The sequence below is a fragment of the Zootoca vivipara genome, chromosome 12 (genome assembly GCF_963506605.1).
Source record: "Zootoca vivipara chromosome 12, rZooViv1.1, whole genome shotgun sequence".
Taxonomy (NCBI): domain Eukaryota; kingdom Metazoa; phylum Chordata; class Lepidosauria; order Squamata; family Lacertidae; genus Zootoca; species Zootoca vivipara.
The window spans coordinates 40,621,908-40,641,455 of NC_083287.1; the positions used below are offsets into that span (position 1 = coordinate 40,621,908).

At 42.5% G+C, this 19,548-nt stretch overlaps 1 protein-coding gene across 8 annotated transcripts in view; it reads right to left on the reverse strand.

Annotated features, from left to right (window-relative positions):
• Positions 1–11,524: 11,524 nt before the first annotated feature.
• The window catches only part of ARHGAP12 (Rho GTPase activating protein 12), a 92,084-nt gene continuing 84,060 nt past the window's right edge, over positions 11,525–19,548 (reverse strand). For all 8 annotated transcript variants that reach the window (XM_060280882.1, XM_035128859.2, XM_035128862.2 and 5 more), the window contains 5 exons: positions 17,554–17,652; positions 15,705–15,782; positions 15,357–15,491; positions 14,234–14,336; positions 11,525–13,505 (listed from right to left, as the gene is read on the reverse strand). In XM_060280882.1, coding sequence (XP_060136865.1) covers positions 13,331–13,505; positions 14,234–14,336; positions 15,357–15,491; positions 15,705–15,782; positions 17,554–17,652 — 590 coding nt within the window. In that variant the 3' untranslated portion in view covers positions 11,525–13,330. The remainder of the gene's footprint in view (positions 13,506–14,233; positions 14,337–15,356; positions 15,492–15,704; positions 15,783–17,553; positions 17,653–19,548) is intronic.

The window sequence follows — 19,548 nt, forward strand, 5'->3', positions numbered from 1 at the left end:
GAATCGCAAGTACATAAAGTGTTCTTGTGCACAGGTCCTGCTGGTCCTATAGACTTCCCATAGGCATCTCTGTGAGAACAGGATGCTGGACTAGATGGGTCACGGCAGGCTTTTCTTACCTCCTGGTGCTCTTATTTTTAGATGTCTTTTGAAAATCTCCTTGTGTCGGCAGACCTTTTCAGTTGGATGGCGTTTATGTGATTGGCCAGTTGTGACATTTATATTTTTGATAAGTTTACTGTGATTTTCTATTTGCTGTACACCGCTCGGGCGTTATCTACATGAGTTAGCAGTATATAACTATTATTAAAAATGAATGTGTAACACACTGAACCAAACCCCTAAACAATTGTTTCGGGGGCCTTGAGGGATTCCCCACTACGACTTCAAGGCAACTGCGCTGCCAAATCCTGCCCCCCCCCCGGGTTTCCCGTGAGGCTTTCTACTCAGTTGTTGCAGAAAATTTAAAAAAAGCCCATAAAAAATGGCCCTGTCCCCATAGTCGGAGTCATCAAGAATCTCAGGTTTCTGAGGCATTAAAGGGGAATAATTATGCTGCGAATAACAGCTTAGCAAAGGTTTTGCAGCCTTTGGGGAAACAAAAGGGTTGAGCTGGGATGAAGACTCCTTCCCTTATGAGAAAAATACAGTTCCCTAGAATAGATCATCCTGGTTCCACACTAGCAATAAGCAAATGATAGAGGGGGGAAACCTTGTTAACTGAGCATTCCACATTTATTTTACACAGAGAAAAGGTACCTTCCTCCAAGGGTCTTCTGCTGGTTCCCTCACTGCGAGAAGCGAAGTTACAGGGAACCAGGCAGAGGGCCTTCTCAGTAGTGGCACCCTCCCTTTGGAACACCCTCCCTTCAGATGTCAAGGAGATAAAGAACTATTCAGCTTATAAAAGACATCTGAAGGCAGCCCTGTATTGGAAAGCTTTTAATGTTTGCTGCTTCATTATGTTTTATATAATCTATAAACTGCCCAAAGTGGCTTGGGAAACCCAGCCAGATGGGTGGGGTATAAATATGAAATTAGTAGTAGTACCGTAGTAGTAGTAAGGTAAAGGTAAAGGGACCCCTGACCATTAGGTCCAGTCATGACCGACTCTGGGGTTGCGCGCTCATCTCGCATTATTGGCCGAGGGAGCCGGCGTATAGCTGCCAGGTCATGTGGCCAGCATTACAAAGCCGCTTCTGGCAAACCAGAGCAGCACATGGAAATGCTGTTTACCTTCCCGCTATAGCGGTTCCTATTTATCTACTTGGATTTTGATGTGCTTTCGAACTGCTAGGTTGGCAGGAGCTGGGACCAAGCAACGGGAGCTCACCCCGTCACAGGGATTCGAACCGCCAACCTTCTGATCAGCAAGCCCTAGGCTCAGTGGTTTAGCCCACAGCGCCACCTGGGCTAGTAGTAATAGTAATAATAGTAGTAGTAGTAAATTTTCTTTATATTGTAGTATAGTCCCATTTACCGTAGTAGAAGGAAACAGCAGGTATTAAAAGTTCTTTCTTTAATGGAGAGTATCACACACTTGCAAACAGCAGTGTTCAGCTTGTGCTTTTTTTTCAGTTAAATAAGAAAATCTGTCTGTTGCTGTCCCTTTCCCCCATGCAGACATGGTTTGGAAATACAGATTTAGGAGATACAATGGATTGCAGCTCTGGGACTTTTCTCAGAATAAGAGCAATGACATACAGTAATCAGGTACTTGAAGGAATCTCCTTGCCTTGACAAGTAAATGAGGTGATAAGAAGGCTTTCAAGTTGTTGTTTTTAGACATATTAGCAGAGCCATAAAGCAGGGGTGGGGACTCTCTGAGCCTCCAGATGTTTCTGAACTACAGTTCCCATCATCCTTGGCAATGCTTCCTGAGGCTGGTGGGAGTTGTATTCCAGCAACATATGGAGGGCGAGATGTCTTCCACACCTGCCATACAGCAAGCTAGGAGGAAAATAATTAAGCAGAGACTGGATACTTTTCTTCCTTTTATTTCATGGAGGTCTAACTTCATGTTAGCAGTTTACGTGGTAATGCTTATTTGCAAGATTGTTTTCATTTCTAATTAAATTCTGAAAGGTTTCATTTCAACAGGCTAAGATCTTTTGTTAACGCTCAAATGTGTTTTACAAGTTGAACCTTTGCAGTTAGAAGTAAGTACCACTGAGTTCAAAGGAGCTCAGTCCCGGAAAAACATGCATAGGATTGCAGTCATGCTTAATCTAAGAAACTAGGTAGTGTGCTATGTTCTGTTGCTCTTTGAAGTTTCTGTGTCGTAATGAACTCCACCACAGACTGCCCTAGAGGAGTAGGAATAAAACACCAGGACTAAATAGTCCTGCAAAATCAGGCAGGCACAATAAGGGAGGAGCTGGTCCCTTGTGAAGTGAGATGCTGTCAAATCACGTTTGTGAATAGTGGAAATTCTGGATCACAGAAGAGTCTTGAATTTTCAAAGCCAGAGGACATCACATCTCCTTACTTTGTTGAGGTTTTAAAACTGCTTGGGAACAACTGGATCTAATGAAAAACAAAGTTAGTAGGTACCAGACGTTTTCTGTGCCTTAAAAAGGAATGCAGCTGTCTGCTCAAAAGCAAAATTCCTAGCAGTAGAGAAGCTTCTGCAGCAGCAGCAGCAGCTAGTAGTACATCAGAAATGCTCCAGCCTAAGCATTTGAAAGTTAGGATTCTGTCAAAACAGAACATACCCTTTTTCCTTGTTCCTTACAACCAGCCAAGGTGAGTCTCTGCCTGCCGTTGACTCTGGCCCCATCTGCTGTTGGTCTCCCTGCCTTCTGCCCTGCTAGTCTCAATGGGCACCAGCCCTCACTCTTGGGTAGTGAGAACTGGAACAATGTACTGGGCAAATTGGGAGCTGACTAATCTGTATGCACAAACGCATGTGCAGAACCCAGATACTGGGAGAAAGAGAGAGAGATAGAAGAAGCAACTTGGGAAGGCAGAATCTTGAGTGAAGAACAGTGTATAGTTATAAGGAGCAAGCCTATGCACAAGAAACGGGTGGAAAGCACAGTGGAATAAGTTAAGCAGGGCTGCTGCTGCTGCTGCTGCTGCTGCTGCTGCACTAGCTAAGCCTGCCAGAGGGAAAGCAAGCCTTTAAAATAGTGTTTCACTCCAGGCTGCCAGCCAACATGACCAAGCTGAGTGGACTTGGGATCCAGCTTAAATCCTCCTCCCTTTCTTACCGGTTGCTCTTTCCCTGGAAAAGCTGCTCTTTACCACTGAATCAGAGCAAACAGCAGTCCACGGAAAACCACGGAAAAAGCATGATTTGGGCCAAGGAAATGGCAGGCAGGCAGGCAAAGGGTTTGTCCATGCTTCCTCTTGTCTCACTGCTTTCATCCAGAGAAAACTGCTCCTTAGCGTTCAAACAGCAATTTGGGTTTTTCCACAAATTGTCATTTGTTCTGATCTATCACTAAAGATCAGACCCAGGTGGCGCTGTGGTTAAACCACTGAGCCTAGGGCTTGCTGATCAGAAGGTCGGCGGTTCGAATCCCTGTGACGGGGTGAGCTCCCGTTGCTTGGTCCCAGCTCCTGCCAACCTAGCAGTTTGAAAGCACGTCAAAGTGCAAGTAGATAAATAGGAACCGCTACAGCGGGAAGGTAAACGGCATTTCCATGTGCTGCTCTGGTTCGCCAGAAGCGGCTTTGTCATGCTGGCCACATGACCTGGAAGCTATACGCCAGCTCCCTCGGCCAATAATGCGAGATGAGCGCGCAACCCCAGAGTCGGTCACGACTGGACCTAATGGTCAGGGGTCCCTTTACCTTTCACTAAAGAGCAGGGTTTCCCTTGGAAAGGAGCTGGGCAAGGGGGAAACCGCTCAGACCATGCCTAGAAAATCTGGGTCAAGTGGAAAGCTGCTCGGACCCATCTATTCTAGCAAAGTGTGGATGAGCTCAAAGTGTTAATCACTCACTGCTTCTTAGTTTAAAATACCCCACACAAGCTGCTTTTCTCATTTTATGAGACATTCCTGCAATTTTGTTATACTAGTTTGTGCAGCATAACTTGCAGTCAGCCATTTTGATAAGGAGGACTATACCTCTTGATAACACTTGAGAGGTCTATAGCACTCTTGCTTGCTTTTGAGATTCCAGTGTAGGTTTCGTTGGCCACTGTGGGAACAGGATGGTGGACTAGATGGAACTTTAGTAAATCTTTATACCTAATTACAGGTAGGTAGCCGTGTTGGTCTGAGTCGAAGCAAAATAAAAAAATTCCTTCAGTAGCACCTTAAAGATCAACTAGGTTTTTATTTTGGTATGAGCTTTCGTGTGCATGCACACTTCGTCAGATACCTGTATGCACAGGAAAGCTCATACCAAAATAAAAACTTAGTTGGTCTTTAAGGTGCTACTGAAGGAATTTTTTTACTTTATACCTAAATGAGTCCCCCCCCCCTAAATGAAATCTATGAATATCTGTTAGGGTCATCTATGACTGAAGCCAAAGGCAATTTAGGTGAGAGTCTAATTTTAAACTTATCCCAAGATTACTATATTCAGTTTGCAATCCTATATGCACTTTCCTAGGAGTCAGCTTTGCCTGCTGAACAGCAGCCTGAAGGGGGAGAAGGCAGAGTGACTCCACCTGCAGCTGATCAGCCTTCAAGGACACAGAGGAGAAGGCCCTGATGAGAACCAGCTGGCTTCAGCCTTCTTAAGCAGAGCTTCCAGCAGCAGTCAGATGCTGAAGACAATGCTTGTAGTTCCTGGCGTTGCCTTGCTGCTTCCTGCTCATCTTGACCCCCTGACCTCTGGACTGTTTGACCATGCAGATTGCTGTTCGCCCAACCTTAGGACTGGACCTGACTTCATATGCTGTCTCGGTCTCCAGGACGGGTAAGTCCACCTCAGACTCTTCTGGTTGACTGGCCTCCCACTCTACTGAGCTCTACACATTGTTGCTCAGCAATGAGACTACGACAGGATGAGTCTCGGTGAGCTCAATGGGGTTTACTTCTGAGTGCACATGCCAAGGATTGTATTGTAAAAGATTTTGTTTTATTGCTACTGACCCTCCACAGTTATTTGCCCATAACAAGGGTATATTTAAAATTAATTTATTTTTATTTTTCTGTTACTAATGGAAGAATAGGCTCTTTATGCAATCAAATCGCCAGTTAATACAATTAGCAAAATAATGCTTGCAGCTGCTTACTGCTTGAACATAAAGTATTTGACATTGATTTTATCGAGTGGTTCCGCGCCCCCCCCATCAAGTGTTTTAAAGTAGATTGATCACCCCTCACCAAAGATCTTGGCATGGAGGGGTCTTTTTTAAGCAAATTGTTAGTGTATGAAACTATACATCTCTTCAAATTGAATACAGGAGTATGATACACTGACAGCAGGTTTATGGATGGTACATAAGAAATTAGCATAAAATGAATTTGCATTGCATTAGGATAATGATTGTCCATTCATCTTTAGTAAAAGAGAGCCATTTTGATCGTTTTAAATAGGGAAAGAGAGAATTGTTCCCAGTACATTTGTGATCAGTTAAGTGTCTCTCGTTTCCAGCCCAGGCTCATTAGAAGGCAACTGCAGGACTTGTTCAAGCCCTTTTTACACTGTCTGCAGGCAAAGCAGCGAATTCGGGGCGCTTGCCAGGCAGTGCACATTCCTGCCGACATTCTCAATGAGGAGATTGTACAAATAAGGAAACAAACAATCTCCAGTCACACTGACTTTCAGGGCAGGCAAAATAGCAGGTGGGCGGCTGAAGACATGCAGGAAAATCTATCCGTGCTTACCAAAAAGGGGAAAGGAATGACATGAGTGGTTTGAGAGAGCGAAAGCGCCAAAAGCTGTATCAAAGTCCTGGAAAAGATAACTAAAAATAGTTTGGAACTGGAAACTGCAGCATGATTTACAGCCCAATCCTCTGCACGTTTACGCAGAAGTAAGTGCTGCTGAGTTCAATGGATTTGCATACTTTTGAATTCCTTTTGCACCACTGTGGCCAAGTTGCAGGGGTGCTACATTCTCCCATTGAAACAAAAAACAACTTATGAGGGTTGCATAAGCAGTCTGCCTTTAAAGCACACACGTCCCAAAGAATCCTGGGAACAGCAGTGTACAGAACTGCAACTCCCAGCATCCTTAACGAACCAGTTCCCAGGATTCTTGGGGGGACAGGAAAATGTGTTCTACGTGTATGGTGTGTGGGCAGACTCTGGATCAGTTGGGCCTTAAGCTGCTTGCAGAACAGCTCATTGTGTTTATAACCACCAGGTCCTGCTATAGATTTTTATTCTATTTATTTTTTATTAAAGTTCTGTAATTTAGGAAGTAGGTTGAAGGTGGTGGTCAAAGGCCTAGTGACTTCTACTTTTTACTGCTGGGCTGTTTAAGACATGCAGTTGGGAGTGTGTTAGCCAGGGTATTTGGGTGTTCCCTAGTTTGTCTTGTATTTCTTGTCAGTATGGTTGTTGTTTTTTAAGAAGTCTGTTAGGTGGTATAAGCCTTTGGCTTGCCATGTTTTTATTTGGATGTTTTGCGCTGCATGCTTTAAGCATGGGCTGTGTGAACCTGTTTAATGATTTGGGGGATTTTCCTTAGTTTTTCTTTTGGAGGAATGGGTATGCTGTAGTAGGGTGTTTTCAACTGTTTCTATCTCCATGTGCACCCATCGTTTTGTTTTGTTTTCTAGGATGTATGGGATTATGTGGCACACTTGGTTGGCGATGAAGTTGGTTTTGTTCCATTTCTTAGGTCTTTGTTAATTTCTTGCCACAGGGGTTGTAGTTGTGGAGTTGTGGAGTTTCTGGTTATTTGTACTCCTAAATATGAATGGAGAGCGAAACAGGCTAGTTTGGGAAGCGGCTCATTATATCCCTTATATAAGTTTATTCTCTAAACTATCAATTATCAAACTGATCATTTGCAAGAATGTGTGCACATTGTCTGGGCTTTCTTTCTTTCTTTCTTTCTTAAATCTCATTTGAAAAGAGCAAATAGGCTTGTTCAATATTCACACAAAACCAGGGGTGCCAACTTGAATGAAATATTGGGGGGAGGGGCCAGGTAAGCCCCACCCCACATAATTGATCACAAGATGTGGCACCCCCCCATTTGAATGACAATGCCCATCAACTTGGGAGGTGGCCCCCCTCAAATATTATTAGGAGGGGTAAAGGGACCTTGGGCCCTAAGTTGGCTCCTATGCACAAAACAGCTGTGGGAATGCACTTCTGGTACATTGTCTGGCCTCCCCCTTGCGAATAAGCAGAGAAAGCTTTTAGACTTCAGCTGGGGTTCCCTCTTCCTTCTGCCTAAAATCTGCATGAGTTTGCTGCGCCTTGAAACAAAAATCTCATTGCACTCAAAAGGTACTCAAGAGATGTCTGCTGCATTAACTGCAGATGGTCCCCCCTCCTGTCTGCCTCCTGTAAACTCCACCTGCGGTAGCAAGTCAAAATAAACAACCTGCAGGAAGTTGATGGCTTCTAAGCAGCTGTCCTCATAGTGGTCACTTCGTGTTATACTGTATCTGTTCTTTGGAAGCAGAAGGGAGAAGATTGATTTTTCCCCCTTGGAAAAAAGGTTTCTTTTATGTAAATAAATTTAATGGGCAAGATTAAATGGATTAACAAACTTTCTGCAACCCATTATAAAAAAGCAGAAGCTAGAGGCAGCCAGTTCTACATGTGCCCTAATGCTTGCTTTTGTAGAACACATTTTTAAGGATTGTTGCACAATCATTTGTCTGCAATGGAAAATGCAGCTGGTGATCAAAGCCAAGTTTTTTGGTTGTTGGTATTTTAGAAATCAACTTTCTTTGAGCAATTAAATCAATCAAAATGCAGGATTCTAGCTTATTCTCTGGAGGGGTAAAGGGGAGCTGAGAGAAACACCCCCCTCTCTAATGGAATGCTTTACAAATGCTTCCTTTAAGCAAAATTGCAATGTAGAAAATATTCACTTAGTCCATTCTTATTGGGACAGGGTGTTTTGTAACGCCTTGATCCGGCAGAAAACGGCTTCGGCAGCTGCTCCATCCACACAGTGTTGCAATTGTGGGAGCTCATTAAGATTCCTGGGAGCGTCTCTTTTCTCTTGCGTGGCTTTGGAATGCCTCATTAGACATTCAGCAACTGCCCTCTTAGGAGCACTGCGTCCAACTTGTCCTAGCCAAAGTTTACGGCATATAAATTAGTGATTCCAACAGATTTCTGCTCTTTCCTGCCTTGGCATAAAGCTGGGTAGTCACAGAAAAATGACTTACTATCAGTGCTTAAGCATAAGAACCAAGAAGTTAGCTTTGGGAAACTGAACGCAACTCTTGACCGTGCAGCTTCTACCCTGCCCTCCTTATGAACGACTGTTAAGGAGTCAGGAATCTGCAGAGGCACAATACAGGCAAGGGCGTAAAATGAATGTGTATAAAGGTCTTTGGTACTCCTACCAGGGTGTGAAATGAAGGAACATGTAAAGTGTTAATGTGACATAAAAGATCTTAAGAGATTGTATTGCTTAAAGCAAACATAAGTGAGGGATTAAACATATATTTCTTCCCCGAGTCAAAATAGCATCAAATTCAGTCTTGTTCCCAACCCGCCATAACAATCTATGGTGACTAAACAAAGTTACATAATTTGCAAAACGCAAGGTATTCTGAATGTCACTAATTGGTGTCCTCCCTTCCAGCACCCCAAGGAAAGCACTGCAGCTATTTCCAACAAAGCGTTGCCTGAGTTAGCAAAACTCAGTGTAGCACAGGCACACTTCAGGACAATAGATCCGATGTGTTAGAGCTGACAGCTTTGATATGCTAATTGCAATATTATGCTTGACTCCAGTTATTTTAAACCGCTCATTTGTGCCAATGTGTTTTAAGTTCAGTGTGGGACTTGCAAGTTTTCTCCCTGCAATAAATCATAAACTTTTCTGTTCATTATTTTAAAAAAGAAAATGAAAATTTACAAAGCCTTTGAGAAAAGGTAAAATGCCTGTCAATGCCAATGAAAACAATTAATTCCTTCCACGATATATACCAGTTTGCAACACTTTTTTAAAAAGCATTTAGATTCAGGAAACTGTTGTCATGGAAGTTGTGAGGCATGTCATGTGAGGCCACCAAGTCAGTGCATTGGCCCATCTGGTCTTATGCCATCTATAGTGACTGGCAGTGGCTCCAAAGAGTCCAGCATGAGTCTTTTCAGCTCTGCTGAGAGCATAGCTCAGTTCGTAGAGCATGTGACTCTTAATCTCAGGGTGGTAAGTTCAAGACCCATGTTGGGCAAATGATTCCTACATTGCAGGGGGTTGGACTAGATGACTCTTGTGGTCCCCTCTAACTTTGCAATTCTATGAATCGGGAATCCTGGTGATTGAATCTGGCACCAGTACAAAGAGAGCTTCTGATCTATCATTCCTCTTTGGTCCTTCCTCTGTTGCGTATTAGGCAGGAAAGAGAGTCAATAGAAATCTCTACAGCCTCTGCTTATGCTAGTTGCTCAAGTCAGAGCCAATTATTGGTACCCCAGAACTGACAAGATCCTTGGAGATGTTTACCTATCGCATCAGATCAGAACAGAGACTGACACCATTGGTCAAGAGATTATCAGTTGCTCCTTTATAGGATAAAAACTGAAGGAAACTGAAGTTTGGTCTCTAATTAAGCAGCTATCAATTTGATCCAAGTTATTTTGGAATTTTTCTAGCCATTCCGTAACTTACTATTTTTGGCAAGGTGACTGAGCACTTGGCAAAAGACCAGTTTCAAGCAGGAGAAATTCAGCTGCTAAATTTTTTGAACGACTCTGCTCAGCCATTACTCACAGGAAGGTCTGTGGGACCACACCTTCAGACCATCAGACCCTGCTATCGCACGACCCTTTCCCGCTTCCCATGGGGTCAGGGCAAATGCTTGCAGCAGGGATTCTGCGGTGAAGGTGTGGACTCTGCCCACAAGCAGAATTCCAAAGTATGCAAAAAGCTGGCCCAAGTATAAGCAGCTTTTCTGTTGCAGATGTTTGACCTGAACATGCTGGAGAAGATCAGGGCTAAAGGCATGGGCCTGAAATCACTTTGGACTTGTAGTGCCCTTTCACACGTGCAATGGCTGAATAGATCCAAATGTAAGTCCACTAATAAATACTGAACCAACACCTGGCTTGAAACCTGAGCCAAATTGCTTCAGTGGGGCTGTTCCATGACATTGACTTAAGGACAGGTAGAATACCACTCTTGTTTCTTTGAAATATCCAATACCAGCCTTCAATACCATTTGTCATCAAATTGCACTAAGCCACCTAGAGAGATGATTTAGATGTTCACTATATTTATTTCTCTCCTTTCCTTCAAGGAATTAAATATTATTATTTGAGTTATATACCACCCTTCATCCAGTGGTTTACAGTATTAAAAATGTAAAAATACATAACTTAATAACAAAACAAACACACACGAGTTTAAAACAGGCATGTCCAAAGTCCGTTTCGGCAGCCTAATCTGGCCTGCCGGTTGGTTTACTTCCTGGGGTGAAATCTTTTAAAAAAAGCTCAACAACTTCAATCCTAAAAAAGTCAACAACTTTGGTCGGCCCTCACGCATGTTCATGCCATCAAATCTGGCCCTCTTTGAAAAAAGTTTGGACACCCCTGGTTTAAAAGGTTGTAATTTGTTTAATTAGTGAAAGGCCTGGGTGAAGAGGAAGTTTTTTCCCTGGTGCCTAAAGATATGCAACAAAGGTGCCAAATGAGCCTCTCTGGAGAGAGCATTCCACAAATGGGAAGCCACTTCAGAAAAGGCCCATTCTCGTGTTGCTGCCCTCAAAACCTCTCCTGGAGGGGGCATGTGCAGGAGAACCTCAGATTATGTTCACAGGGTCTGAGTCAGTTCATATGGGAAGAGGTGGTCCTTGTGGTATTGCAGTCTTGAGTCATTTAAGGCTTTGTAAACCAGCACTATGAGTTGGGCCCAGAAGTTAATTGGCAGTCAGTGCAGTCAGCAGACCTTGGTTCTCCTCCCCTATTTTGTCCTCACAACAACCCTGTAAGGTAGGCTAGGCTAAGAGGTATTGTCTATTTCGTAGCTATCCACTGAGCTTCGAAACCGAGTAGGATTCTGAACTTCCATCACCCCAGTTCTGGTGTAGCACCTTAACCACTGCTTCACACCATTTCAATTGTGATGATACTAGTTTGCTTATATTCTGAAGACCCAGGCAGTGATGGCTGGCAGCAGATTTGGCGTAAAGGATACAGTTTGGAAATTTTCATTGACTTCCCTCTTGCAGCTGAGCACCTAAGTGATTTGCAAGACATGTCTTTCATCAGATGCAACAACATTCCTTCTAGAGGACAATAATTATTTACTGTCATGCATATCTTGGTTACCTTGTAGATAAGTTGCTGCCATTCGCTTGACAGGGGACTTCCCTGAAGAATAAGCTGCAGCTGAGGGAGAATACTGCAATCGGTTTTAAGGCAAAAAGGTGAGTGATGTATCTTACACATGCTAACTCAGAGCTGAACGTATAATGCCTCAAGGGGATTTCTCCCAGCATGTTTTAAGAAATTAATTCACTCCTTCAACTTTTGTGATCATAATGTATTAAGCAGGGTCTTTTCTGCAGTGGTGTCACACTTTTGGAATGCCTCCCGCAAGTAGGTTTTCTGGCTCACAGCAGGCTGTAAGATTTAAAAATCTTTCAGGCCCTCTGTGTTCACAGGGATCAAACACCAGCAGTAGTTTTGGGACTGAGTCAATTAGTGGTTTTATATGTGTTTCACTCTTGCTTGCATGTCACTTTTGAGTGCTTTTTAATACTCCAAAAGGCTGTTTAGAGATTTTAATAAAAGCAGTACCTGATTCAATTAAAATACCAACGAACAGGTGATATGCTATCTTGTACACACAGTTTCACTGCAATCTAATTCCATCCAAACCTGGAGCATCAAATTCCAAAACAGCTAACAATTTTCTTTATTCAGATTCCACATAGCAAATGTCAGATACAGCGGTTAGTCTAGAAAAATACATTTTAAAAAAATCTTCCGCAGACCACATCTCCTGTAACAAAATCTGAAACCTATTTTACAAATCAATCTACATTATTAATGTAAAAAGGAATCCTGAAATTTAGCATTTTCATTATATCCGGCCATCCATCTATTCAAGCATAGGCTTCTGCTATTTATAGATGTTAGAATTTCTCATACATTTCTCTAATGTAGCTCCTGTACATATTAAATAAATCAGAGGCTCTGCTTGTAGTGCATTAACCATGTAAGCAAGCACACTCAGTATTTTTCCAGTACCGTTTGCATTACAATTATTTGCATGCAGGTGTAATTAGCATTTAAAAGTGCACAAGTAGCCCATTTCTCTGTGGAAACTCAGACATCCATTGGAGACATCACAATACCAGTTACTTAGCTACACATTATTAGAAATGTAGGACAAGGAGGTACTCTGAAACTATATGCAACAGTGTATATAGATTTTTTTAAAAAAACACTGTTAGGAATTATTTCTATATTTACATCCAATTTCACTACCACAGGTTCATGACAATAATTCAGTACAGTGTGGAAATCAACCTTCAGTTAGGATTGTTAGGTACTATTTAGGTAAAGTGTAGCCCAAAACATATCCTGAAAAAAGGAACTTTATTAGTTGAAAGCTCTGGTTCATCACAGACCATGGCATACCCTCTGCAGAATACGTGTACCAGTTCAGTATGTGAAGTAATACTAGTGTGCATTCAAGAGAGCCAGCAAGAATATGTGCAAAGTTCAAACAATAAAAAAAGCAAACCTCACATGAGGAATTTACACTGGCCACTGTTAGCATTTGTTTAAGCCTGTCAAATAGGAATGCAGAAACCCTGTGGACAAGATACAGGAATGATCTTAAGGTTTAACACGTAAGCATATAATGTAATTATTCACTAAAAATGCCCATGGAGGTTTCCAAAGTCAGTTTATGGGGGTTATATTCCCCAAAACAAAGTGGTGAACCTAAAATTAAAAATCAATATTAAAACACTATTCCAGGTTATCCAGTTTGAGATCGAGGCCGAGGCTTAGCTTCTCTCCCCATGGAATCCAGTGTAGTTACGGAGTTTAAACCTTGAAACATTCACAACATTAAGTGAACTGTAAATAAGTTTTAATAGTTCCACAAAAGCCCAGGTAAAACAAATCACACACTCTTCCCTCTCCCACAAAAGTGCAAAAAATATCAAGTTGCTGCTTGGTCCACAAATGCATAAATGTACAAAAGAGGTGCAGTTTCTGCCGAAACCAAGTTGTTCTCCTACTAAGGCCAGTTTCACCGGAGAAGTTCAGCGTCCAAAGATGGAGTTCAATTCCAGTAGGATTAATTCTACAATCTGGTTCTGATACACGGTATGAACAGCTATGTTGCAAGTCTCTTTCTCTGGCTTCAAGAGGGTTGGACCAAAGACTATGGCTATGCTTTGATAGGTCATTCGGTTCTTCTCTCCATTTTCTACAATTCTGAGAGAGAGGTGGGGGACAGCAGAGGAGAGGGGAGAGAGAGCAAACAATGAACTACCAACACAAATTCATATCACAAAAGAGAAGGCAGATAGCATAATAACTTCCCTAATGAAATTCTGCATGCAGGTATCCTAATCCAGAAACACTGATACAGTCATACGGTTTGAGTATTTTCAGTTTAAGTATTCTGCGGACCTGTCTGGAATGGATTAATCCACTTTCCATTACTTTCAATGGGGAAGTTCGCTTCAGGTTAAGTACAGACTTCTGGAACCAATTGTGTTTGTAAACCGAGGTACCACTGTATGTGCAAACAGCTTCAACTGAGCAATTGTCACATTCACAGGATGTTTCTCAGATTACAAAACAAATGAAGCCTGCACATACTTTTTGTATCCTTCTGGAACTTTGCAGCATGATCAGTCTCCATTTCTCACTGGGGCAGTGTGCAGCCACATACATCCACCAATGCACATCAAGACCTCTCACGGACGGCTAAACCCCTTTATAGCTCTGGCCCCCTTTTCCCACCACAAATTTACAGAAAACTTGAGTTTAAAAAGCAATGCCTGAACTTGTTTTTCTAGAAGGCAGGCGCAAGGGGGCTGGGACTGACTGGGCAAGGTGACCTCCAGAGCAAAATAGAAACATGATTTCATCATGTCTCTTCATTTGTGGATGTGAAAAACAGACCGAGCCACATTTTTCTTCCATGCACTACTTACCTCTTGAGGTGTTTGAAGAGCACCTGCATGGTATCTTGATTTGGCTTTGGCAACTGTTTAATCAGCTCTTTTACAGCATGAACACGCTGTCTAGGCTCTTGTTCTGGAGAGGGAGAGGGGGGAGAGAGAACTTTTATGTACATTGCTTTTCACTGTTTATGGTTTGATTGCAAGGACATTAGCTAATGCATATTACCACCTAGTGGCCATAGTGAACATGGCCATTCTACAACAACAAATCTAGAATAAATGTATTTGCCTCTTGCAGAAATGACTCCTGAGACTTCTACAGCACCTTAATGCTGTGGAACGTGGCTTAAATGAAACCTAGGAATGGGCAGTTCACTATAAAAAGTGTCCCTCTTAGATGTATATTTACACTTTCTCCCCGTTTACAAAACCTCAGAAAATAATTATGTGATTCACCCACATGTGTGAAATAGCTTAATTAAATGTGTGTGCGTGTACATGTGCAATTTGTTCGCTATATATTGAATGTTTCAAATAAAAGGAATTTTAAAAGGAGTGGGCCACATCCATACAGTTTGACTTTCATATTCATTTTGCTTGCATAGGCTCTGCATAATACAGTGCACTGCTTGACCATTTGCCTCACTTTGAAAAACTAAAGGAATTTGATTTTCATCATTTCTCTGCACCTACCCACTTAAGTGCTTTCTATTGTTTCCTTTCAGCAGGGATGGCTAACATTCAGCCCTCCAGGTCTTGCTGAACAGCACCTCCCCAACCATTGCCTATGCTGGCTAAGACTGATGAGAGCTGGATTCCAACATCTGGAGAGCCACAGGTGTGCAGTCCAACTTTAAGGAATGTTCAGAGCACTTCCCATACATAATCGTGTTGCAATCCTAACAATAGCCTGCAAAGTAGATCAGTATTATCCTAACACTGCAGATGAGTATGAGGCTCTGAGGCCAACAGATTGTGATTTGTTTAAGCCACAATCCTAGTGAGGTCATGACCAAGGTGAAATTTGTGTTTGGGGGGGGGGGGCGCTTCCTGATTTGCAACTCAGTAACTTATTTTTGTATAACTGTCTGACATGGCTGTTGTTCTGAAGTTGCTATACTTAGGGTGGAAGGCTTCTTTAGCATATACTTACTGATTGCATTAACAAAGTCATTGAAATGAGTGTAAGTGAATAGTGGTTCTGGCAGTTCTCTAAAAAACATTTTCAGAGCTCCTGTAATCACATGGATATCTTCCCATTTACTGTCATTCAAATCCAGTTTTTCATCTGAAACGGATATGGTATTAGAGAGTTTAGCTACATGAGCCATCACAGTTCCTGTTCTAGAATACAATGTTCAAACAAGGTATGAAGGTACACACACATTAAGTATTAAAAACCTATTTCATAAACAAAATATAATTTGTTAGCATCTGTTAAGAACTAAATAACTTTAGTGCTAACATTGCAAATTACTAATTGTTACGTATAGCAACTTACCATGATTAACAGCAAATCTCAACTTCTGTATTACTGCAAGATTGCCACTAACTCTATACAGCCCGTCAACATCCAATCCTAGAACAAATTTTAAAGTTCTGTTCAGTAAGTGGTTTTCCTATGGTTTATATGTGTAAAATTCATGTTTTAGAATGAACATTTATTTTAATAAAATGCAACAAAAAAGAAATGATTACGCTCCTTCAAAAAGGTGATACAATTTTCATAAACAAACATTATACAATATTTATATTCTATCACAATGGGCTTCCAATTGTGTCAGGGTTGTTGCTTTTCCTAGAGTCTCTTGAAGTTTGAAATTTTGCCCAGCAATTTCAAAGCTTAACTGGACAGATGGTGGTAGCAGGCAACCATCGCTGCAGCAGCAGACACTCAAATAGACCTAGAAGTTTGCTTCAACTAACACTTTGAAAAGTTCTGTCTACTTGTTAAAATTAAATCTATGTGACTCTGAAGGTCAACAAGGTAAAATTTTTAAACAAACTTGTTATTACAACATACTGTATTTTTTTGCTCCACAAGACGCACTTTTTCCCTCCTAAAAAGGAAGGGAAAATGTCTGTGCATCTTATAGAGCGAAGGCACTGGTCAGCAGAGGGATCCCTCGAGCAGAGGGATGCGTCTGCCACTGGAGCCATGGCTCCCAGCGGCAGGGGAGGGGCGAGCAGCCTGAAAGTGGGCTGCTTGTCCCTCCGCCACAGCCAGAGGAAACAGCGGCGGGACTAGCAGTGGCTCTCGCTCCGCTTGCTTGACAGTGAGCCGGGAGAAGGGGTCCCTTCTCCCGGTTCACTGTGAAGCTGAAAAGTGAGAACCGCTTAAACGTTCTACGCGGCTCCTGCTTTGCTTGAGCCACACAGAGCGTTTAAGCGGCTTTCGTTCCGCTTGCTTTACAGTGAGGTGAGACAGAAGGGAGCCCCTTCCGCCCCTCCTCCCAGCTTCCATCATTCCCTCTCTCTCTTCCTCTCTCTCACCCCTTCCCTCCCTCCCTCTTCCAACTTGAATAAAATATTGGGGGGGCACGTAAGCCCCACCTCACATACCGTATCAGCCTTTCTCAACCTGTGGGTCCCCAGATGTTGTTGAACTACAACTCCCATCACCCCTAGCTAGCAAGGTCAGAGCCCAGGGATGATGGGAGTTGTTGTTGGACTACATCTGGGAACCCACAGGTTGAGAACCGTTGTAATTGATCTCAAGACAAAGTGCATGCACACTATATGACTGACAATGCCCATCAACATGGGGGGAGGACACACGACTTCCTCAAATATTTAATGGGGGGGCAAAGGCACCTAGGCCTCTAGGAGTTGGCTGCTATGCCTAGGACAATTCAAGAAAGCAAAATATTTTTTCTTGTTTTCCTCCTCTAAAAACTAGGTGTGTCTTATGGTCAGGTGCATCTTACGGAGCGAAAAATACAGTACTCTTGCATTTCTTTTTTGAAGCCGTAGACTGTGCCTCTCCTTTTGGAATAGCAGAAGGAACACAATCGGGCTGCAATCCTACATGCTTATCTGGAAGTAACTCTCATTAAACTCAGGGGGACATACTTCTGAATAGGCCATGGCTGCACTATAAAGCATTAAAACACAGTTGTATAGGAATAGTTAAAAATGGAAAGATTATAAAGTTTCTAAGGAAGTCATTTCCAGCAGTTAAGGAGGAAAAGGGCTGAGAAACTATTTTTATGGTTCATAGAGAGCATATGATGCCCAGATATGTGTCTATAGTAGTCACATGTCCTTCTATGTGAAATTTTTTACTAAGCCTCTAACCAGTTACTATAAAAAAATTGTTACTATTAAAAAGTGAGGTATCTTTCACCTACCATGTTCTTCAACATATTCAATACACAGTTTCACAAATTTTGGCACAGTGCTGTTCTCTCTTTGACACAAGCTGTTTAGATTGCAACCAAACACTTGATCTGAAAAACAGGGAAAGAAAGCAGTTTACAGGTGATTGAGCTGAACTTCTCAGAACTATATAGAGTGAACAGGGCTTCCAACAAAAATGATACCAACTGGAGGGGATTCCCAGCCATCCTTGTCTGGCTAGCAGGCAGCAAGATATTGACATGGCCCATGCTTGAGCCACTGTGACGCCTTTTGAACTGTAGTCCAGTGGGTTATTTCATTTTGCAGAAAAGAGCTGTCCTTTCAGGAAGGGATTTGGGTTGTACTTGTTTGCTCCCTGAACCTAATGCCCCTTCTCTCCAGGTGCTGTTTCCTCTGCTTAACTTCTCTGCTTCCATGCAAAGCAGGAAATCAGCCAGCAACAAAAGATGATCAGCACTGCTGTACATCTTCCCTCAATTCCGCATCTTAAATTAGTGTGTACTTCAGCACACTGCCCATTGGTCCATTGACACACATCATTTCAGCAATCCTCAAATGACAGCAGCAGCAGCAACTGGAGTCCACTGATGCCAGGTTAGCAGTGAAGATGCTATAGGTAAAGGGTTCCCTGTGGGGTTTTTTGGTCCTTTAAAAAAAAAAAAACCCTGAGGGATGCTTCAGCAGTGTGCTTTATCCAGCTGCCCTTTCCTCTCAGTGCCACAGAGAGGCATGTGGAAGAAAGAAAGCTGCTATCGCTCTTTCTCTCCTGGGAAAGCAGCTCCCCCTTCAGCTTACCTACTGGACCGCCTCTCCTGGTATGCCCCGCGGAGGACCTTAAGGTCCACAAACAACAATATTCTGGAGATACCGAGCCATAAGGTGGCTAGATTGGCCTCAACTAGGGCCAGGGCCTTTTCAGTATTGGCCCCAACTTGGTGGAACACTCTTTCACAGGAGACCAGGGCCCTGCGGGATTTGTCATCTTTCCGCAGGGCCTGCAAGACAGAGCTGTTTTGCATGGCCTTTGGGTTGGATTCAGTCTGACCCCTGTGTTTTCCTCCCTCATGGTTTGGATTTATGGACTACTTAAAATGAGGCTGCATTTTAAATTTTAATATTGTATTTTAATCTGTATTTTAAATAACTGTTTTATTTTCTTTTATGTCTTATTGTAATTTTATTGGTGCTAGCCTGGTTTTGACTGGGGAGGGCGGGGTATAAATAAATTTATTATTATTATTATTATTAAAAGCATGGAAAGAAACTATACTAGTACAAAGCCTATTAAGCATGGTGAAGAGCAGGCATCCCCAAACTTTGGCCCTCCAGATGTTTTGGACTACAATTCCCATCTTCCCTGACCACTGGTCCTGTTAGCTAGGGATCATGGGAGTTGTAGACCAAAACATCTGGAGGGCCGCAGTTTGGGGATGCCTGGTGAAGAGTAAATACAACAGTACTGTTAGCTAGTTTAGCACTACTATTTTTAGGATGGGCAGTGTTCTAAGGAAAAGGAAGAAGGATGTTGTGATTGTGCTTAAGGTGGCTGTTGAAAGACTGTAATGCAATGCTCTGGGCCTCTGAAGGCATATAGCCAGAATGAGCAGCTAGCTTATTTTCATAGGAAGCTGATCTCTCCCCTTTGCTGGAAGCTAGATGACATCCCTGAAACTCCACTGCAGCATCATATGGATCAGAATGAGAAATCAGCTACCTTTTCCCTTCTGCTTGTGAGCTGAAATGTTGGCATGCGAAAAGAGACAAAATGAGGCACAGCACTTAAGACCCATACTCAAGAACATAACCTTCCCTCTGTGTGAAAAGACTTCCCCTTCCTTCATTCCAGGTTTTTGAAAGGACTTGGTTTTTTCAGTAGGGAATTTTGTGTGAAACAGTTTCACAAGAAGATAGGAGCACATCTTTAGTGAAAGGGGATTTTGCCCGAAGTCAGACCCTGATGTCTTCTGAACTGTAGACCAATTATA